At 42.0% G+C, this 23,516-nt stretch overlaps 1 protein-coding gene across 8 annotated transcripts in view; it reads right to left on the bottom strand.

Moving 5' to 3' along the window:
- Nucleotides 1–23,516, bottom strand: part of arhgap33 (Rho GTPase activating protein 33) — a 57,967-nt gene that overhangs the window by 5,139 nt on the left and 29,312 nt on the right. For 4 of the 8 annotated variants that reach the window (XM_080426929.1, XM_080426926.1, XM_080426933.1 and 1 more), the window contains exons 3-25: nt 22,796–22,886; nt 20,764–20,847; nt 17,633–17,770; nt 17,107–17,199; nt 15,626–15,748; nt 14,545–14,622; nt 14,232–14,316; nt 14,070–14,135; nt 13,714–13,863; nt 12,967–13,069; nt 12,429–12,609; nt 12,186–12,268; nt 11,901–12,008; nt 11,423–11,562; nt 8,541–8,706; nt 5,045–5,169; nt 4,597–4,671; nt 3,854–4,029; nt 2,690–3,133; nt 2,455–2,541; nt 1,600–1,780; nt 689–822; nt 127–297 (exon numbers count right to left, since the gene is read on the bottom strand). In XM_080426929.1, coding sequence (XP_080283055.1) covers nt 127–297; nt 689–822; nt 1,600–1,780; nt 2,455–2,541; nt 2,690–3,133; nt 3,854–4,029; nt 4,597–4,671; nt 5,045–5,169; nt 8,541–8,706; nt 11,423–11,562; nt 11,901–12,008; nt 12,186–12,268; nt 12,429–12,609; nt 12,967–13,069; nt 13,714–13,863; nt 14,070–14,135; nt 14,232–14,316; nt 14,545–14,622; nt 15,626–15,748; nt 17,107–17,199; nt 17,633–17,770; nt 20,764–20,847; nt 22,796–22,886 — 3,082 coding nt within the window. The remainder of the gene's footprint in view (nt 1–126; nt 298–688; nt 823–1,599; nt 1,781–2,454; nt 2,542–2,689; nt 3,134–3,853; nt 4,030–4,596; nt 4,672–5,044; nt 5,170–8,540; nt 8,707–11,422; nt 11,563–11,900; nt 12,009–12,185; nt 12,269–12,428; nt 12,610–12,966; nt 13,070–13,713; nt 13,864–14,069; nt 14,136–14,231; nt 14,317–14,544; nt 14,623–15,625; nt 15,749–17,106; nt 17,200–17,632; nt 17,771–20,763; nt 20,848–22,795; nt 22,887–23,516) is intronic. The other 4 variants (XM_080426927.1, XM_080426931.1, XM_080426928.1 and 1 more) reach the window with 4 other exon arrangements.

The following is a 23,516-nucleotide window of genomic DNA, read 5'->3' as shown; positions in this document are numbered from 1 at the left end:
GAATCAAGCCTACATTCCCTCATCAAACAAACACAAAAACACTAGACTTGATAACATCTAAACACCTAGTAAATTAGCACATTCAAGAAGTCATTTTGTATATATATACGTAACACACTCCCCTACCTGTGTGTGTGTCCTGGTGGCCTGGCCTGGCTGTGTACTTTCAGCACCGTTGTTGTTCATCCAGGCAGACAGGGGGCGCTGCACCACAGAGGAGTACACGGTGGGCTCGGAGGCCAGCAGCTCTGCAGCGTCAGCTGACAGAGAGAGCTGGTGGCGAGGGTCTCTGTCAGCCTGATGACGACAACACAACACAGGAGACACTGAGTTGTGAACAGGCACAGGAATGTCAACTTGACATGTTTTTCTGGTTGATATCATAGGTCAGCGATTCCCGGCCTGTGCGCCGGTGCCCACTGGTGGGCCGTGAGGCTATTGCAAGTGGGCCCCAAAATAACTGGCAAAACACTAAGATTTCAATGATAATGTTTTAATTAATAAAAAACAAAACATGCACATTTTTCTTATATATATTTTTTACTGTGATACCAAATACTTAGATAGGAACTTAAATTATACTATGTTCGTTCCAGAAAAGGTTGAGAACCGCACTGGAAGCTGCTGTCTTCTTATCTTTGCAAACAGTCAATGAGGGTCATGGAGGTTTGGTATGAGGGAATGTTACCTTGCTGTCCTGGTGACGGAGGGCACGGTTGGCGCTTTCTGCCAGGACCAGGGCCATGAGGCGGGCAGGGTTTTTAGGTGGGGGTGGGGGTGGCTGCTGGGGGGGCAGAGGGGCTCCGGTAGGTCCTGGTATACCTGGAGAGAGAGAGAGAGACACACACACACACACACACAGAGAGGGGGGAAAGAGAGAGAGGAGAGAGAGAGAGAGAGAGAGAGAGAGAGAGAGAGAGAGAGAGAGAGAGAGAGAGAGAGAGAGAGAGAGAGAGAGAGAGAGAGAGAGAGAGAGAGAGAGAGAGAGAGAGAGAGAGAGAGAGAGAGAGAGAGAAAGGGAGAGAGAGAGAAGGAGAAGGAGAGAGAGAGGAGAGAGAGGGAGAGACATAATTCATAAACATGTTATTGAATCACACAATCACACAAGGAATTGACTTTGACAAAACATAGACATACTGACACACTACATGGACATACATGACACAGTACTAGACATACTATTGACACAGTACAACAGCAGGTTAAATATCATACGTTTAGACAGTATGCTGTACATTAGATAAACACTCACTCAACGTACAGTAACACTTACAGTGTCACAGGTGTTATTTACGGAAGCAAGATCTATACCTTCTTTGTAAAACATTCTTTCCATCTTTTCACATTTTCCACTGTTTTTATTTAGTGCGCTGAAGATTCATGATTATCGGTAGCACTTGCTATGCATCCTATGTGTATAACACATCATGAACATACTTATAAGGCAATACAATCTGCTCATAACCCTGTATAATCAGATTTATAAGAGCTCATAAATACTCATAATGCTTTATAACCATAACCATAACACATTATAAGGCCTTTTATAATGACTTATAAGTATCAAGTGTTATCTCTCTCTCTGTCTCTCTCTCTCACCTTTAAAAGACCCAGGCACCGCCGTCCCCAGTTTGCTGTGGAGCTCCTGCTGGCAGCTGTCACTCAGCTGGAAGTCACATGACCTCAGCAACATGGAGATCATCTGAGGGGGCGGGGCCGAGCCACCAGGGGCAGCGGGCTGCTGGGATTCGCCCGCCCGCCCGCCAATCATCTCTAAAACCTGATAGGATGCAAAGAAAGACAGATGATAGAGGCAGAAATAGAGACATATGGATATCATTGGACTGTGTAGAGAAATCAACGTGAGTTAACAAGATCTAGGCCAGTGATCTAGCACCATTATATTGACTAACAAACAGCAATAAACGTGTGGTAGTCAACATTCTTGTCACATAGTTTAATTTCAAAACAATGCAATTAGTAATTAAAACTGTGTGAGAGAAAATTCAGCCTGTGTTCTTTTTGTTGGCTTTTCACTCAATTTCAAATGAGTAGTTATGCCAATAGATCGTTCGCTAGGCTCCATCCATCACCTGTCCCACCTCCCTATGTTAGACATTCTCAGAGCTTTTACATCGACCACATTAAAGTGTGGATGACTTGTGGTGCCAGAGCTCCAAAATGTCTTCCTTATATCGTCAGCAAAGCCTGCGCTATATGCACTGGAAAAAATGTGCATGCCACTACTATTTCAACAAACAAATACAGGCTTGTTTATCAGTCCCGTAAGAAAGAGGGATCTACCAGGGTCTCCAGGGTAGGTGTTTGGTGCAGACTGTAGAGGGAAACGATTAGCGGGCGTAGTGTAGACCCCTAGGGGACTCCGGTAACTAAGTATGAAGGGTTTAAAGAGTTTATTTATATTTACCACACAAACACATGCTGCATACTGACCTTGGCAGGGACGCTGATGGCGATTGGTTGAGAGATGTCCATTGTTGGTGCCTTGGGAGGAGGTTTAGAAGACAAAGCATGGACCATCTACACAGGAGACAACATGACGGTGAGTAAGGCAGTGAAAATGTAAGGGCTCTGCATATATAAAGTATATATATTGTTTGTGCATACTGGGTATACAGTATATTTTCCAAACATAACTCTTAAGAGAAACACGTTAAAGAAGCCCCACCTTCTTAGTGAAGGACCGCCTCTCAGGGGGAGGGAAAGCGCCTTGAGAAGCATTCTGATTCGCTGCCTCGCCTTGCTCTGGGCTGCTATTGGATGGTCGATGCTGACAGAACACCTGCTGTGGCGGAGCTGTGGCGGCCAGGATCAAACTCCGCCTTGCAACAGCTTCTGATTGGTTGAGCACTGAGTCTGGATCCTCTGTGATTGGACGCTGGACTTGGTGGTTGAGGCAGTGATAAGCCGGAGGGCTGCCAGTGGGAGGAGAGTCCCGAGTACTGCCCAATCCGATTGGTCCGTCCTCCAGGAAGGTGGGGCTAAAGTCGATGACGTCCTCAGCCATCCAGGAAGACGCTTGCTCCTGATTGGAGAAATCTGGCATCATGTAAACGCCGTCTCCCTCCTCATCCTCATCATCATCTTCCTCATCTCCATCCTCGTCATCCTCCTGAGTCAAAACAAACACATTTAAATAGTTCACCCAACTAAAGAAACCTTCATCAACACCCATTATGGGGATTCAGTGTTTGGAACTATACAGTTGTAATTGGAACTATACAGTAGCGTTTGGAACTATACAGTTGTATTTGGAACTATACAGTAGTGTTTGGAACTATATAGTAGTGTTTAGAACTATTGTTTGCTCGATTGGCAACCACTGGTGGAAAAGGTGTTACTTCCTCATTCCTCTTGTTCTAGAGGTCTTCACAGGTCTCCCCGAACTGAAAATACCAGACAATGCCCAAGACCCGTACAGGTTTGGGTCTGCGTTTTATTATGGTCAATCAGGTCCGGGACGGTTTATATTGTATTACCTCGGGTTCTGGGTCTATTTATTTTTTCAAAAAAATTAAGAAGTAGTGAAAATAGCAGATCTACAAGCTCACAACGTGTCGCACCACGGTGAGACATCAAATAATTTTTTTGACTTTTAGGTCTCAAGCTAAAAAGTTTGGTAACCACTGGTCTACAGTACACCCTTCCTAGACCGACTATGGAGGGTAGGCTTTCCCTAGATGCAATATTAAACATTTGAACTCATTTCTTTAAAGAACGTTCATTAAACACATGTGTTCATGTGTTTAGAATGTACAGAGGAATTCTAAATAGATGTTCTTTCAGACAATTATAACTTGGCGAAGGAACACAAGATTTAAAACGTGGGTACCTCTTCGTCATGGTTGTCATGGCGCTGTTCTCCTGGCAACAGACTGTCATAAGAGCGGGAGGAGGGCAAGCGCGATGGGGGGCGGTGAGGGTGCAGATGGGTTTCCATGGCAGCAGCTAATGACAGGCCATCGCTACTGGATCGGGGGCGACGCAACCGCTGGACCTCCCCTGGTGCTAGAGAGAGACAGACAGAGAGAGAGAGAGAGAGAGAGAGAGAGACAGAGACAGAGACAGAGACAGACAGACAGTAGTAAGCAAAACATCTTCTGTAATCAGCTGTACCGTGTAAAGAGGTGTTAATGTATTCAATATAATCACATACCCAGCCTTAATTTGCCCTGGTTGGGGAGAGTGATACAATGATAGAGAGGGTGATAAGCCATATCTAGGGCTGGTAACAGTATGCTAATGTGCCACCATATTGGTATCTCATCTAATGGAACCCACTGCACCGAAAAGCTAGGAAAGGTGACCCAATTATTATTAATTAATTAATGTATTTAACTAATTAATTATGTATTATATATCTGTCAAGGTTCCAAGAAAGCTGCCGTGAAAACACTGCTGTCTACTGAGGGCTCATTTGTCTTTGGGCTTTGGGTATGTGAAGAACAAATATCACTTGGAGATTCATCATAGCTCTGTGTCAACCCCGGGTCCTCGATTGGATAACCCAACAACGAATAACTGTGTGATAATGATTTATGACATGTCATTAGATTGTGGTAATGTGATACTAACCCGCTCCACTGTGCTGAGAAGTCAAACTCTCCTCACTCTTAGCTGACCTGAGAGTCACACTGTCCACATGACAACCTGTCACCCACACACACACACACACACACACAGCAGAAGACAAAGCAGGAAAATGAGATGAGTGGTTGATGTTGAATTTCGTTGCTTTCGGGTGTAAACCTCAAATGTCCAAAATTGTTACTTTTCAGGATAAAAATGTTCAGGTGCAAAAATAGCAGATCTACAAGCTCAAAACGTGCTGCATCGCAACGCGTTTTGAGCTTGTATATCTGCTACTTTTGATACGTTTGTGTGACACTGTAGTATGACGAAATAGTGCATTCATTTATGCAATTTATATAAAAACTTTAAATATGGAGATTTCCACCCGACAGCAACGATATGGAATATTGAATGTAGTGACATGTGATTGACATGCGAACAGCTGACGTACCAGCATGGGACATGGTGGGCTGGAACAGGGAGCTGATCCTCATTGGCTTACGGGTCGACTTCCCGATGGCGAAGAAGGTCTTCCAACTTCCTGCGGTCTTCCTCTCCTTCAGCCCCCTCTTCCTCCTACAGAGACATATTTCAATCAACGTCTGAACTCACATTTCAATAGCATTCAATGACAGTTAACCACTTGAACCCTAGTGTCCCAACTCTGGGCATGTCATAATAGGTGAACTCTTGTTTTATTGTTGTTTTATTGTTTTATTGGATCTTGTTTATTCGATACACTTATTTGTTTTAGCTCTTGCTCATTTGATTTTCCTATTTTGTCTCATCTGTTTAAGAAAGTAGGTAGCTGATATATTGCACTTTTACTTTAGCGCTAGGTATACTCTTAGTTGCTTGTTTTAGAAGAGAATGCACTTAATACTTCTGGTGATTAGTAGTTTCGTTCCCTACCTATGTTGAATGCACTTACTGTAAGTCCCTTTGGATAAAAGCGTCTGCTAAATGACCGTAATGTAATGCAATGTAATGTAATAGGTGGACATTTGGAGATATCTCCAAAGATTTTAATAGATTTAAGTCAAATTCAACGCATCTAGAGATTTGAGTACATTTCAAAAGAAGTGTGTAGATTTCAATACTTTGAAGAGATTCAAGTAGTATTCAATGAATCAATAAATTGCAGTAGATTTGAATAGATTTCAGTACATTAATATAGTTTTCAGTAGATTTCAATACTTTATTTCAGTACAGTGATACTTTCAGTAGCTTTGAATACTTTACAGATTTCAATACATTTCAATACTTTCAATAGATGCGCTAGATTTCAATACTTTTAATAAATTCAATACCTTCAGTAGATTTAAGTAGATCTCTCAATAGATTTTAAGATTTCAATAGAGGTCAGTACATTTCTATACTTTCAACAAATTGAAGTAGAATTCAATGCATCAATACATTTCAGTACCTTTTAATAGATTCCCGATTTTATCTAGTTTTCAGTAGAATTCAATACTGTAAATGGATTAGGGTTTTCTACTGATTTTGACCATCCTGACTAAGAGCAACCTGGGGACCACCACTATTGTGTCGGGTGGGTCCATCATAGACCCATCCCACACAATAGTGGTGGGGGGTTCATGCACTACTGGGAGCTTTTTGCAGGTTACAGTGTGCTTCTACTATGTTTTATATTAATCCACTGTTGGTCCTGCACCTGCCTCCAGCGGATGTCTTATTTTTTTCAATAGGGTTCATGCACCATTCCATGGGTTAAGATTAGACTATCACAGGCTACATTCATGAGCTGGACAAAAAAGCATTTTATTATCAATAAAGAGTAGGGATGTTCGATATTGACTTTTTTGCCGATATCCGATATTCCGATATCGTCGAACTCCTAATTTCCGATACCGATATATGCAGGCTTTTTCACCAAAAGTCAACTAATTGTCAGGTAACATCACATATCTTAATCAAATAAAATAGCTATAATATCAATATAATATCTAATAAAATACAGTGATGTTGTTGGGTTTTCAATGAAGTCAATGAAGTCAATGAAGTCAATGAAGTCCTGGGACTCACTGGTGGTCATTTGAATGTGTCCCACTAATCAGATTAGATGTTGGCCTATTTGACAGTGCAGATTGCAGAAGAATAATTGCTCTGATGCCTATAACAAAACATTAACGTGTGTCAACGAGCGTCAGCTGGACACACACACACACACACACACACACACACACACACACACACACACACACACACACACACACACACACACACACACACACACACACACACACACACACACACACACACACACACACACACACACACACACACACACACACACACACACACACACACACACACACACACACACACACACACACACACACCCTCTGCAGTGCTCTAATTTGAATGTGACTGGAGTCTGTTTTTCTCTCCAAAAGCCCTTGAATATGATGGAATATGATTAAGGATTACTGTGATTATGGTAAGATCACCTTTCATATCACACACACCATACAGTAAGAACTCCTGTTACTTATAAAATAAAATAAAGTTCGACTTAAGTCAATTATTAAAAAAAAAAAACGTTTTGTTTTTTTTAAAGTTAAAAATTACTACATTTCTGAATGCATGGCCAGGGACCACCTGCAATACCTCCGCGGACCACCGGTTGAAAACCCCTGCAGTACACTCTAATATATTTCAGTATATTTCAATATTTTAATCAGATTTCGGTAGACTTGATTATATTTCAGTGCAGTTCAATACTTTCAGTACATTTCAATACTTTCAATAGATTTCAGTAGTTTATAATAGATATTCAATATTCATTAAAAGGCCAATAGTTCCAATATGGTATTTTAATCAGAATTCAATAGATTTCAATAGATTTAAGTAGCATTAAATATTTTCCAGATGTTAGTACATTTTAATACATTTCAGTACATTTCAATACAGTTTTTTTTTTATTGGTTTGATTCGATTTCAGTATAGTATAGATTTCTGTACGTTTCAATAGACTTAAATTTCAGTAGATCTTAACAGATTTCAGTACATTCCAATAGAGGTCAGTAGATTTCAATAATTGAAATGTATTTCTGCAGAATTCAATGTATACATTTCAGTAGATTGTTACAGATTTCAATACTATTTCAATATTTACAATAGACTTCAATACTTTCAATAGATTTCAGCAGAATTCAGCAGCTTCAACAGATTTCGGTTGTTTATAATAGATTCCAGTCGGGTGTATATTGTATTAGATTAGACTTTGTTTGTCCCAGAGGGAGATTTGCTATCACAGCCCAACACAGCAACAACACAGGTAAAGAGTAAAGACCATACACATAATCCCCACAAATACATCCATGTATCCTAACACACAACATTGTCAAGTGAGGCAGTTTGATCAATGCTTCAATGGCAGAGTGGACAAAGCTCCTGCTAAAGGAAGGTATTTTCCAATTTCAAGTCCCATATCCGGTCAGATGGCAGTATATGTGAAGTGACGATTGAGGGGGTGATCAGTGTAATTTGATATTGTGAGTGGCAGGTGTGTGATGGCCCGGCATGGCCAGACTAATCTAATTCCACTCTGGCAGATTGGTCTGGTTTCCAGGCTGGGTGTGTGTGATGGCTCTGCGAGTCCGTCGTTCATGTCTTGAGAGTTTGGGTGTGGGCTAAGAAGGCTAATGAATTTAGAGGCAGTATGTGTGTTTCAGGTAGGTTTGTTTTTGTTTGAGATGGTCAACATGTCGAAGAAGCATAAGTAACAGCACAACAGGATGTGTTAAATTATGCTTCTGTAAGGTAAGTACAGTAAAAGAGGTGTAGGGGAAACAGACTGGGACTTTGCTGGTATTGCTTATGGATATAGAAGTGATGCGTTGATCAAAACAGAGTTTATTGTTCATTCATAGTGAGTCCAAGATATGTCAAGTTGTTGACCTAGATCTAGATTTGGGACCGACCTGTTATCTTGTATGTCCAGTACAGTGTGGTACTGTCCCTGCTGTATTGGCGGTGGTGGCGCCCCCTGTAGGAGCAGAGGAGCCTGGGTCCTGGCCTGGGCCTCCTCTAGAGATAACAGACGAGTGGACACAAAGGACTTTGGTCTGGCCAGGAACTGCTGACCTGCTGGAAAGAGGATTGTGACTGTTACCATCGATGCAATGGCCGGAGGAAAGACAGCATGCGGTGTGATGATAAACAGCTTTCTACAGAGAACCTAGCTAAACAGACAGTGAGACAGAGACTCAACATCAAGGTTTGGAGTCACTGCAGGACGGGGAGCCAATGGAGTCACAGCAGGCGAGCGGCGGGAATGAGAAACGATGCTGTGATAAAACCCAACATTAAACCATTTATACGGGACAACCGCAAAGTACAGGGACACACAGAATGAGTGGGGGGTTGAAGATAATTCATGTTAACAGCAACTAGCTGCTGCCATGTTCTTCTTTAAAAAAAAGGTGAGAAGCATTCGACAGCCTTTTGAGTGAAAACTGCAACACCATTTACAGCAACAACACATATTCGTCCATCAATTGTAGTCAAGTACACCCTCCGCAAGACCAACAGTAGGGGTTGGGCAATGGGCAGAGAGAATACACGTGAGGGGAATTGGCATGACAACTGCATTGGAGAGAAAATGAACCAACTTAGTGTTGGTTCATTTTCTCCCCAATGCAGTTGTCATGAAAATAGAGTCATACCACATGGCTTAATATATCCATCCCAAGAAGTACAACTAACTTTAGCAGTGTAATAATGCAGACTTATTCTCCCTCCTCTTCGTTCCATCCCTGCTGTCATTATCTGCCTAGTCATGCTCCGCGGTTGCCTAGTAACCATACACCCCCACCTACATGTTGCTACAGAGATGTATCGCTGGTTCTTGGTCTGCGGTATCCATGGCAACAGAGCAGGTACACTGTAACGTTTGTGATTATGTGAAACCTCCAAGAAGCCCGTTAGACCCTCCAGACTGCCACCTCACAACAGGAAAACTACACCACATTCACTGGGATTTCCCATTAGTTTATAGTTTCACAGTTTAAGGGGGTGTAAGGTAAGTGATGTTTTTTTTGTTGTTGTTTTGTTAAAACGCTATATTCTGACAGCAATCATTGCTATAGAGTGCTTGTTCAGTAACAGGGGTCTCAGAAAATAGAATTTCAGGTCAAGATATCAATTTTATCCAGTCAGGAGAGAGAACTCATACAGGAAGGATAAAGGATAAACAAGTGAAATTGGAAGTAATGAAACAAACTTTATCAAACAAAATTGGAACTGGAACATTATAAAACTGAAGCTGATAATGTATGATCTGTGTGTGGTTCTCTCTCTTGCTTGGACAAAAGTGGTATCCCGATCTGAAAATGTATTTTCTATTTACCAAAGAGCTGGAGAGACGGGGAGAACCATGTTAATGCACAAAGACTCTATAGAAATGATTAATATCAGAATAATATAGCTTTAACCTTTTAACTAAAACACCTCACTAACACCCCCTTTAACCACTTCAGTCCAATATACTTCGTCATATGATAAATAAGGAAAATATCAAATCTACAAGCTCACAACGGGTTGTGACACATTGTGAGATTGTAGATAGACTATCTTTGCTATTTTTGAAAAAGAAAAGGATGCCAGGGGGAGGGTAAGGGAGTGCTTTCACTGGAGTGTCCATGCAACCAATGGGGCGCTGACACGAAGGAGTGCTATATTTCGTCGCTGTCGGGGTGGAAACCTTGTATGTCCAAAAGTGTTTCTTTTTTATTATTATTTTTAAACATTTTTTTAAAAGTGCAAAAAATAGCCGATGTACAAGCTCACAACACGACGTGTTGTGAGCTTGTACATCGGCTATTTTCACTATGTTTGTGGGACACTCCTGAAGTAGGACATCAATTTACAAAAGAAAAACATCAAAAGTTGAAATATGGAGATACGAGGTTTCTACCCGACCGCAACGATTTGCTGGTTAGCAGCGCAGAGAGCCGATGTGCCGTTCAGAGCCTCCAGCCATTATCTCCGCAGAGCTGCAGGAACTCACCATGCTCTACCGACCTGTGATCTGAGCAGTCATGGATCTAGTTTTCTTTCCGCTAGTGGAATGATTTGACACACGCGCACACACACACTGCTTTTAGATGCTGGCATCTAGCACCCACTGTGCTCTGCACTGCGCTGGCTTGTTTGTGTGAGATCCACTGTAGGCAGGTTTACACAAGATCTGATGTCACAGTGGAACTGACTCTAGTCACGGCTTTAACCTGTACACCCTTTTTTCATCACATGATGGTTCTTCAGCTTCAAAACAACTTACCAGACAGAGAGACATGTTAGTTGAAGCTGCAATTCCATAACTTGCTTTAGTGAATAAAACATTATTTTAACAAATCTGCATGGTAGCGTATAGAATGGAAAGGTGGTTTCCATGCCCTTCTATTGAGACTTAAGCGCGGTCCATACTCCTTCCGACCCTCTAAACCTTTCTTCGGTAAGGGAGGTGATATAACTACAAATTGACGTCATTCCGAGCTTCGGAAAGAACTTTAACTCGGAACCCGAGCACCACCAGATGTCCTGACTCTTCGAATTATAGTTCGGGAAGCCTTTCCGAACCGGGAGATTTTCAGACGTCGGAAGGAGTATGTATTGGCCTTCAGATCATGTGGTTGGGTAGGACAACTACTGGTTTACAAAAGGTATTGCATTAAACTCAAAGGGAAATATCTCGCCTTACCCAACGGGTTCTCCATTATAGCTCAACAGTGGAAGGTTTGGTGCGTTATTTCAGCTTTAAAGAAAGAAAGACAATAATGCAGAAGAGAAGAGAAGAGCATACCTTGAGTTCCAACAGAGGTGAAGGAGTCGGAGAACAGAACGTCAACGTGACTCAGCAGAAACTCAACGACCACAGACTGGATCCGAACCTCTTTGAAAGGATCAGAACCTACCAGACCTGCTGTCTCAATCTCCTTAGACCTAGACACACACACACATGCAAACACACACACACATATTCAAACTTGCGCGCTGTGGTACTTATTTTTCCATTCACGTGTTGCTCAACAGCACTGACAGAAATCATGGGGAGAACATGCAAACTGCAGGCCCCAGTAGGGACGCAGAACCTACAATGGCATCTACGTATTTATGTCTATGGTTCAAAACCAGGACCTTGTTGCTGTGAGCCAACAGTGCTAACCACTGAACCAGTGAGTGAGTGAGTGAGTGAGTGAGTTGCTGAGTGAGTGAGTGAGTGAGTGAGTTGCTGAGTGAGTTACTGAGTTAGTTAGTTAAATGACCATTTGGCTGCTTACCTGAGCAGGTTAGGAGCCCAAACTATAGCCAAGTTCTTGATGTGCATGTTGGTCTCTCCACTACAAGTAGCCAACCTGGCCAGATGACGAATCAAATACTCTAACGTCCTGAGAGGAGAGAGTATAGACTTTTAGGAATACACTGGGTGATTACAACTGTCTGGAAATGACTAAAGACAGACAGACTGGAGGACGGACAGACAGACAGACAGACAGACAGACAGACAGACAGACAGACAGACAGACAGACAGACAGACAGACAGACAGACAGACAGACACGTTACCTGTAGTGAGGAGGTGGTAGTTGCTGGATCACATCATGGACCTTCGCCATGCGCTCATCGTCTGTCATTTCACCCATACAGTCCTACACACACACACACACACAGCATTGAGTTCACATGGACTTATCCATTCTTCTGTGTGTGTGTGTGTGTGTGTGTGTGTGTGTGTGTGTGTATGTGTGTGCGTATGTGTGCGTGTGCGTGTGCGTGTGTGTGTGTGTATGTGTGACTGTGTGTACTCACAGCGAACTTGTCATAGAGCTGGTATGTGAGCAGTGGGTTGGGCAGCTCTCTGAAGTAGAGTTTACACAGAGACCCAACACAGTGGATGTCCTGAACGTAGATCTCTTTAGTGAGGTCTGGTAACATCTCACTGTCAAACTCATGACTGGAGGAATGGAAGGAGAGAGAGTCAAACTCATGACTGGAGGGATGGAAGGAGAGAGAGAGGGGGGTTAAGGGAGGCTTATTTGAATTGATTTCATATCTTTCAGTTCGTGATTGTCTCTCTACTCTATCTGAGGAAAGGTTAGATTTAAAATGAGGACAGAAACGGTGTGACAGACGAGACGTGACGATACGACCGAAATAGTGAAAATAGAAGATCTTCAAGCTCACAATGCGTCACATCGCGACACGTTGTGAGCTTGTAGATCTGCTATTTTCACTACTTTTGTGCAACACTCTTGTATGATGAAGTAGGGCATTCATTTACAGAAAAATAAATATGGAGGTACAAGGTTTCCGACCAACAGTGAAGATATGTCATCTGAGTGTTTACCGTAGTCTCTGGATGTTGGAGGACACTCCGGAATGTCTGTAGATTCCATCCACAACTCCATGTTGTTCTATGAACTCTGAACAACTGGTCAACACCTGAGGCACTGCACATACATGTGCACACACGCGCGCACACACACACACACACACACACACACACACACACACACACACACACACACACACACACACACACACACACACACACACACACACACACACACACACACACACACACACACACACACACACACACACACACACACACACACACACACACACACACACACAAAGAGAATGAAGATCCCCATTACTATAGTACTGTATAATGTGTGTCAGATTTTTGGAGGGGGATTTGATTAGTGATTATTGTGTGTGTGTGTGTGTGTGTGTGTGTGTGTGTGTGTGTGTGTGTGTGTGTGTGTGTGTGTGTGTGTGTGTGTGTGTGTGTGTGTGTGTGTGTGTATTTAGCGGAGTCTCTTATCCAGAGCGTCAAGGTCAAGTAAATAAGAGTGCAAAGCAAATAATTGAGTGCTTCCAAACAACTAGGATACCAGGTAAATATCAAACCTATCTAAACAATCTGTTATCTAAATAACATTCTTGGCATTTGTGCTCAAGCAAACAGTATCTACTGTAAATAACATAAGTAAACAAGTAATTGTAATATAGGATTGTGACAGGTCTGTGTGTGTGTGTGTGTGTGTGTGTGTGTGTGTGTGTGTGTGTGTGTGTGTGTGTGTGTTACCTTCCAGTCCAGAGTTCAGCAGGTGCTCTCCCAGGTCACATCCAAACACTCTCTCCTTCAGGATGCCTCTCTGCTTCAGCTTCTGTTTGGAGGGCCTGGACTTGATGAACGTCCTCAGAAAGCCCAACAGCTTCCCATGCTTCTTACTCACTGACACACACACATGCACACACACGATTAACACACGCTAACGCACACCAACACACTCATTCCTCCATCATACTATGCATGAGGTTGAATCTCAGATGATGAATATCTTCTGATGATGTCACAACGGCATGTTTCAGCAAGTTGAAATTAAATGCAAGATCTTTCTCTTTTTTTTTGTTGCAACTGTTTACTTTGTACTGTTGTACCTGATGTAGGGGAGGCGGGCCCAGGAGATCCAGTTCCTGTAGACTTGGAGCTGACTTGGTCTGCATCTACACACACACACACACACACACACACAAATATGTGGGATGGTCTTTGTCTATCTGTGTACAACTGTGTATGTGCATGCATGTCTGTGTTTTTACCTGTCTTACCACTGGATGCACATTCCACAGAATGAGGGAGTTCTGAGTTAATGAGTTCCACACATTCACTGGGGAAGAACCCAACCTATAGGAGATATTAACAATAATACAAACACCTGCATCATTGAATTGATAATAATAATACTTTTATTTGGTCTACAGTATAACTATAAAAATAACTTAAAACCAAAACATATATACGGTATATATATTTTCTTTAATGACGTATATCAGTGTTGTCGTCATTTCTGCTTTAAACACTTACAGTGATTAATAACTTTACATTAGTTCCTCAGTGTGTGTGTGTGTGTACCTGAAAACCCTGTTTTCCTCTCCACCAGCTGGTCTCTTCTCTCTGAGGCATATCTATGACTGACAGGATGTCTCCTACCTGTGCACGCACACGCACACACACACACACACACACACACACACACACACACACACACACACACACACAAATGCACTTGAGGTTAACACAAAAGACACACAAACGATAATCATGACAGTACAATCTTACATCATAACTGTGAAATATATGACCTCATAACAGTACAATATGACATCACAACGGTACAAGTTAGGATGAGGCTCAACTCAGATGTGTTTGTTTATAAAGAGCCACAGGATAGTGAGAGAGTCAGAGAGAGAGAGAGAGAGAGAGAGAGAGAGAGAGAGAGAGAGATACATAAAAGAGAGGATCAAACAAAGAGAGGAGAGTCCCAGGGAGAAAGAGAACCTAAAAGAGAGCACACATAAAAAGAGAGAGAGTCTAAAAAGAGAGGCTGGAGTGGCGTGTTCTGTGTGAAGAGAGGCTGATGTGGGCCACTCTGCCCTAGAAACTCCATTTGACTTATTTATATAGAACAGTGGTTCTCAACCTGTGGGGCCGGGACCCACTGGTGGGCCGTGAGGATATTGCAAGTGCGGGCCCCCAAATAATTGGCAAAAGACTAGGGTTTTATTGATTGATTTTTTCCCCCCTTTAAACCCTTGAATAAATGAGTTGTGATACCGATAAATACGATGTTCAAGTATACTATGTTGGCTCCGTTGATCCAAGCCGGAACAAAAATCGATTAATTGATCATTCAAATAAACATGCTCTAAGATGGGTGGGCCGCGAACGCTTTCGAGATGTTCCAAGTGGGCCCTCATCCAGAAAGGATAGCCAAAAGAAAAACCCAGAGGAGAGTAGAGAATTAGTATCGCATTGTTCTCAGCATTCCTAGTACGATGTACCTCTATGTGTGTGTGTGTGTGTGTGTGTGTGTGTGTGTGTGTGTGTGTGTGTGTGTGTGTGTGTGTGTGTGTGTGTGTGTGTGTGTGTGTGTGTGTGTGTGTGTGTGTGTGTGTGTGTGTGTGTGTGTGTTTGTATTCCTAGGACAGTGTACCTCTATAGAGATCTCGTCAGAGGCCTGGGCAGTGTAGCGTTTGATGACGTGAGCAGCTGCGATGGCGGGAACATTCAGAGACGCTTCCTCCTTCAACAGGAAACGGTTCCCTCTGTTGTCAATCTGACACACACACACACACACACACACACACACAGGTTATCAGTCTCACTGACCCCACCCTTTATTTCAGGTCTAGATTGAGATACACTTATAGTAGAGTTAGACAATACAATAGCTATTCTTCAAGGACAGATGCGAAAGATATGAGGAAGAATTTCATCTCTGGTGTACATTCTACCCTTGAATGAATTAGTCATTTGTGACACAATGTAAAACTATTGTAACGAGGCTGTATGTATGTACTGACTGTATGTCACTCTGTCTGATGATCTGTCCACCAGGGGGCGCAGAAATGCCTCCCAAGTATGCAGACCTCTACAGCTTTGTGTTGTTACAATATGTACATTCTTTGGAGATGATTGTTTATATTTTGTTGTGCGTGTTATTCTTTGGGGAAACCTTGAAAACCAGGACAAACTTGATGAGTGCATGAGAGCCCTTGAAAAGGCCTTGATGTTTTTTAGATTAGACCTTTATTTAACCAGGTGAGTCCCATTGAGATTACAAGATCTCTTTTTCAAGGGAGCCCTGGTCAGGATAGCAGCAATTACAGTGTTGCAAACAACATCAAACAACTTCTAAAAGCACATTTAGCAAACATACAGAAGAAACTCACATAATCATATGCCTAAAAAGATAGACAAGGAAACAGAGTCTGGCTAAGAAAGAAATGACAAGTTCCAATAGAATCTGCCACCAAAACCAAGTTTTAAACTGAATGAGGTCATCTGACTGCAGATCTGTCTGCAATAGGTTAGTCTGCAGGAGCAACATTAAGATGCCAAGACAGTAAGATAGTGTTGTTTGAATGCAAACAATACTTGAATACAATGATATGTGAGATATACCCACAAAGATAAGACGGAGGTAAACCAAGGATGGATTTATTATAAAAATGCGCCAATGATTGCAGTCTGCCCAAGGCCAATATGGCCACTCAACTCTGGAATATACAGTTCAATTTTGAGGGAAGCCTGATACATTTTTTGTCTTTTATGTCTTCATTGATAGGACAGTAGGCTGACAGGGAATGGGGAGAGAGATGGTGAATGACATGCAGCAAAGGCCGTAGGGATCGGGAGTCAAACCCGCGACACGTATTACCAGCCTAGGTGCCCAGACGGTTACGCCAATCGTCCGGGCCACCTGATTTATACTTAGCTGCGCACCGGTGTTGCACACCGGAAATAGCAGCTTGTAGATTGGCTAATTTCGCCCTGCACGTCACCAGCGTTCAACTAGGTGTGAATTAAGAATGAGAGCTTCGCAGCCTGTTGATAAACCTCAGAGCACCGAGGCACACTGTGTCCAGCCAGTGGAAAGCCTTTGGCAGGCATCATTTCCTCCAACAATCTCACCTCCATCCACGTGAGGACAGGACCGCAGTTCAGCTTGTCGTCCAAGATGATGGACAGACGACTGAGATATTCTGACAGCAGAGGACACAGTATCTGATGGACAGACAGACAGAGAGAGAGAGAGGGGGGATAGACGGAGATATATGGGAGATAGGGAGATTGAGAGAGAGAGGGAGGAAGGAAGGAGAAAAAAGAGAGATGGAGAGAGAGAGATCCAGAGAGTGGGGGAGAGAGAGAGAGAGAGTGGGAGAGTGAGAGAGAGACAGATGGAGAGTATTAGTGGTGACAGTGGTCATGTGACTGCATGCTTTTATATTCTGTTATGTCGCCTCATGTTTACTTTGAACAGTTCACTGTGGAATGGTATGTGATCATGAAATATGACTCATCATGTTAATCATAGTGTGTCTATGTGGTGTGGTTGTGTGTGATGTGCGTGTGGTTGAGCGTGCGTGTGCGAGTGAGAGTGTGTGTGTGTGTGTGTGTTATGTCGTGCTTGCGTGCGTGCGTGTGCTTGCGTGTGTACCTCTGTCCTGTCTCCTATCTGTGCCAGAGAAGGTAGAGCTGCTAGCTGTGAGTATCTCCTGTCATAAATACATTGGTGCAGGTGAGCGTCCAATGTACTGAACTCCTCATAAGACCTCCGAACCATCCAGGACTTCCCCTGGAATACACACAGACATAGAGAGAAAGATCAATCTTCTTTATGATGATAATCTTATTCATTTCATCACCTTGAGTTTTGGCAGTGTGTGTGTGTTTGTGTAATCTTTGTGCCGTACCAATAAAAGCACCGTTTGAATGGGAATGTCTATTAAGGGTTTCAAACCCACAAACAATAACAGTGAACATTCCATTACAACCCATATGGGGTTCTCTTCTTCCCGACCCGACTTTATTAGTCAAAAATGTAAACAGCACGGAGGTACAGAAAACACTAAAAGGATAACACAAAAACGTCCTGGGGACTCGTTTCCATTGTGGTCTTATTCAATTCATCAACAGAGCATAGAATATTAACACATTAACTCTCTCAGTGCCAAGCCACAAGTTATCCCGAGTTTTTTCTGAATGCCCTCAGTGCCAGAAGGAGTTATCCCGAGTAAAAATATATATATATATTATTATTTTTTGGAAAAAAATGTTCAGAACCCAAGATATCATTATCTGAAGATTTGCAGCTCCATCCACTCTTTGTTTAACTTATAACTGAAAAAGGCTGTATCTCGCTTCATAAGCACTTTTTTTTTACTTAAAAAAAAAAAAGAAATCTGGCACAGTATGAACATATTTTTTTATTTCATTGGCACTGAGAGAGTTAATACATCAATAAATACAAATAGCTATATTTACAGAGGAGTGAAAGGAAAATCGGAACAAAGAAGATTGGCGGCAGTGTATGACTCCTCGGTGTATGACCTTTCCATTGTTACGCTAAACTGGTGGATGATATTTAGTGGGTTCATCGACAGGGCCTTACCGGCCTCATCCATCTGTACGTTTTAAGTAGTTGTTCCAATACCAGTATCGGAAATGCCTCCGATAGTAAATGCTGGTGTTGGCGCGTAAGCATGTCTATGCACCGATATCATGTAATTTATCACATAATGATATCTCATTCATTCTAAACAAATCTTGTTTATTTTGAATGTTTATTTTTTTTATTTGAGGTTGCGCTACTGTCTTATACTGTACTATTTAATGTCTTGTTTCACTAAATTGTGGCTGCACTTTTAATAATTTAAGGAATTGTTATTTATGTCTAGATTTATTTATTCATGTTCTTTTTCAGTTCTATTCTTTTAAAAAAAAATCTGTTTATTGTAGTTTTTTCCTCTCACACAGGCAATTTTCAGAGATTGAAATCAGGATTTGCACAGATAAAGAAAAAATACAAGACACATGAAGAAAATAAATACAAAACAACATGAAACGAAACAAAAGCATACATAACAGAACAATCACATAGACAAACTAACTAAATAAAACGACATACAAACATCAAGAGGCTGATGAATTTCAGTTCTATTCTAAGTTCATTTTTAAGTTCTATTCATTCTCCGTATGTATGTTCATGTTTTTACAAAGGGTTTAAATTTAGCCAGGCCATACAACAATGATGGCAATCATATCACATCTTTTACTCAAAGAATACATATAACCTAATAATCTTGATGAATCCCTGTCACCCCCTCCATGATGAGCACCAGCAGCAGATTCATCGTCCCATGATGCAAGGGAGACCAACTCGGTTGGTCATTTGTGCCGATAGCCATGACGCTATACAATGAAGTCACCAGGCGTTCAACTCTGTCCTTGAGTTAATGACTCATGCTCATGACTCTGCCGTTTTTTTGGGCGGTGAAACCGCCCCTATAAGTGAGATTTGGAAAAATGTACATTTTCCTGCACTGTGATCTGGGCCCAGGAAATTAGTAGAATTATCCTGCGCTGTGATTGGCCAATCACAGTCTATTCAGGACTGTGATTGGCCAGTGTCACATGACACATGTGCATAGCCCTATATAAGCAACCATAACTTGAAAAAAACCAAAACTTTGTTTTTTTCAAGTTATGGTTTCGTCCATCATAAAGAGTGTTTCAATAAATGTATTTATCTTTTGTACATGATTGGTTGACTCCATTCAGTATTGTGATTAGCTAGCAAGACACCGCCCACTTCACACAGGGTGTGATTTTTTTTTTACAACTGGGATATTCACTGATCATAATTAGAGGCCTGCTAAGGCAAACTGCTGTATATATTTTTTAAACTGTGGTTAGATTGTATATTCCTTATTATATCACTGTAGATTGACATTTATGATGTCAGTGTACAACACAGCCACGCAACACCATTGTACATCGATGTATAAATTAGAGCTTAAGTGGTTCAACCTAAATGAAATTTTATAACAATAGTGAGTTCTTCCAGCAGTATAGATGAACAAAAGAGTCTGTCATCTACTGTATCTCATTGGAAAGATTGTATCAGCTACCAAACATGGAAGTGAGAGGAGCCCTGCTGTGTCAGCACTTCTCCAGCTCCTAGTAGCTTTGTGTTTTTATGCTACAGGGTGTTTTCAAATGGTTGACAGGGTTATTTGCTGAGTTTCACAACTGTCAGCATCAAAGTATCAAAGAAAATGGCATATTCAGCATTTATTCCTAAATGTTGGATTACATTCTTTTGTACTGTAAAGACAATTAGTAATCTTTTAATGTTTCAAGATTTTGGTTTTTGGTGGGTGGCGCAAGCATATCATTAATATTTCTGCGTTTAACCACGGTCTCTAGCATGCCTATTTTGGGCCAAACATTCAGCAAAAAGATTTGGTGTAGAGGGAAAAAAGGATGGGGCCTTGTAGTATAGACCCCTGGGGGTCTTGGTCAACGAAGTATATAGGCTTTAAGTGGTTAAGCTAGTAGCTAACCTCCTTGTCTTTTTATAAAGACACGCAAGCAGCTTCTCTAAGGTCAGTATGTGACTCCGCTTTACCCCAGCAAAATGGAACAACACACGTTTCATTTGACAGATCCAGCTAATTCCACTGACACCATTGAGACACAGTTGAGACAATGCTCTGTGTAGCTTCCCCACGAGTTGTGTGTGTGTGTGTGTGTGTGTGTGTGTGTGTGTGTGTGTGTGTGTCTTACCTGACACGTGACCTGTACCATGAAGACAATGTCTTTAGCTGAGGAAGTCCAGCTGGTTTCACTCTGATCGCTGTAATACTGCAGCTAAACAATAAAACACACACACAAACATATGTAAACGCTCAACACAAATACATAACTACTTGGTGCTCTTAATATAGATAGATATAGAAAACGTTTTTAAGGGGTATTAAGATTATCAATTATGCTCTGTAAGAAAGTGGACAATTCTTAAGTATGAGAATGTACTTTACTCCAGTTGGCACTGGCTAACCATAATCATTGACTAATGAATGATATGACTTGATCCCAGGCTATGAATGGACTATTACATTTTCTTTTTTCTTCAGAAGCACTCAGACTGGAACCATTCATCATTTTGTCAGAAGGGTCATTAAAGAAAAGTGCTAAGGTTTTACTGCATGAAAAACATGGCCTTTAGCATTCACCTATCTCAGCTGACACAAACTTAGAAGTACAATTTAGCAGTATGATATGATGTCAGTCACGCATGCTTTCAAATAATGCCGCAAAGGGGTCAGAGTCCACCCCATTGGCTCGTAGTCCCGCGAGTGACAGAATGTTTGACACGGATGTCCAGACACTAGCGCGGTTACAGTATATCAAGGCGGGGACGCGACATACTTATTACAATTATATTTATATCATAGAAACTGCAGGTCGTCCGGCAATCTTAGTTATTTTAGATCGCCTTTTAAAACACCCTTCTGTTTGCGGCTGCCTTTCACACAGTTATTATTTCTTCTCTTCTGGTTTCCAATGAATGGATGAGGTAAATGAGCTAAATTATAGGATAATAATAAGTAGCTCTATATGCCATTCAACTTATATAATAATTATATAGTAGCCTATATAAATGTTAAAGGTCACTATAACACCTCATATTTTAAATGAATTAACATGCTAAGATGCCTCATCATCGTCTAGGGTCATGAGCAATTTTTTAGTTTGAGGAGTTTTATTTATTGCATTCCAGGGGTGTGGCCTCTGACCCTTTGCCGCGTTATTTGAAAGGTCGCGTGTTGGGGGGGTTGTTAATGAGACACACCTGTTGTTTATCTCACTGGTTAAACACACTTGACTGTACCGGTCTGTAATCAGCTGGATGTTTGATTAAATTCAAATTGTCTTTCAGTTCACTGAACACCCAGATAGAATTAAAGAGTATAACTTTTAACATCAATATTCAGATAAAGAGGGGAGGCGCAGAGCGGAAAAGCAAAGATAAGAGAGGAGGAGAGGAGATAGTGAAAGAAGAAAAGAGGTCAAGGAAAGAGGCATGTTTCTACATTAGAGAGAGAGGTACATTATGTACTTATTCTCTTTCATCTTTCTTTTCTTGACACACACACACACACACACACACACACACACACACACACACACACACACACACACACACACACACACACACACACACACACACACACACACACACACACACACACACACACACACACACACACACACACACACACACACACACACACACAGCTGTTCACAAACAGAGCAGCTTATATTCCAGCAGGAAGAGGTATTGTCTCCTACTGTAGCAGAGTAGTAAAATGCTGCTGAATAATGGATGATTGTGTGTTTGTGTGCGTGTGTGTGTGTGTGTGTGTGTGCTTGCGAGCGTGCGTGCGTGTGTGCATGCGTTTTACGGTTTGTCAGCTGCTACGGTTTGTCAACTAACCTGTTTGTTATTATTATGTCATATCGCAAAAAGGTAGGTGCAAGACAGAGGGGTCTGGAGGTGACCTGTCCTGTCTCTCTGGGTAGAAATATGCTGGCTACATGTCATTATGACATCATAAACTTCATTTCTGGGCAATGTGCCAGCAAAGCATGGCTGCGTTGTTTGCATAGTTTATTTCTTTGTGTCAGGGAAATTATACACCTTGACCTTGCATGACCTTTTTCGTGTATTTCTTGAAAACATCCAACACAGGGGAAATAATAATGCTTTTGTCCTTCAAAAGCATTACACCCATGCGAGCGCAGACACACCTACCTGTATACCGGTAGATCCAAAGTCAACATTGTCATAGTGGAAGTGGGCACAGTCTGCCAGCTTGGGGAAGTGACCCTTCACAACTGACAACCTGGAGACACACACACACACAGAAATAGAAGTGACAGCAGGGTGTTATTCAGCTCAGTTTACACAGGGTGTTTTACAATACAGGCTGTTGGAAAGTAACTAACAAATGAATGACTCCATTCAGAAGGTGTTCTATACAACTGCTGGGAGATCAGCCATGAATTTAACAACGCACGCACGCACGCACGCACGCACGCACGCACGCACGCACGCACGCACGCACGCACGCACGCACACACACACACACACACACACACACACACACACACACACACACACACACACACACACACACACACACACACACACACACACACACACACACACACACACACACACACACACACACACACACACACACACACACACACACACACACACACACACACACACACACACACACACACACACACACACACACACACACACACACACACACTTCCTCTTTTAACACTGTTTCCCATGGGCGGTATGCAGTGCATATACATAGTGTGTGTGTTTTAACTGATTTACAGTCATACAGTAAAGTAAGTGAAGTGTGTGTGTGTGTGTGTGTGTGTGTGTGTGTGTGTGTGTGTGTGTGTGTGTGTGTGTGTGTGTGTGTGTGTGTGTGTGTGTGTGTGTGTGTGTG

This window comes from Gymnoscopelus braueri (genome assembly GCF_963280865.1).
Source record: "Gymnoscopelus braueri genome assembly, chromosome: 4".
Lineage (NCBI taxonomy): Eukaryota > Metazoa > Chordata > Actinopteri > Myctophiformes > Myctophidae > Gymnoscopelus > Gymnoscopelus braueri.
The sequence above is the reverse complement of the archived record's forward strand: the minus strand, read 5'-3'. Positions and strand labels throughout refer to the sequence as shown.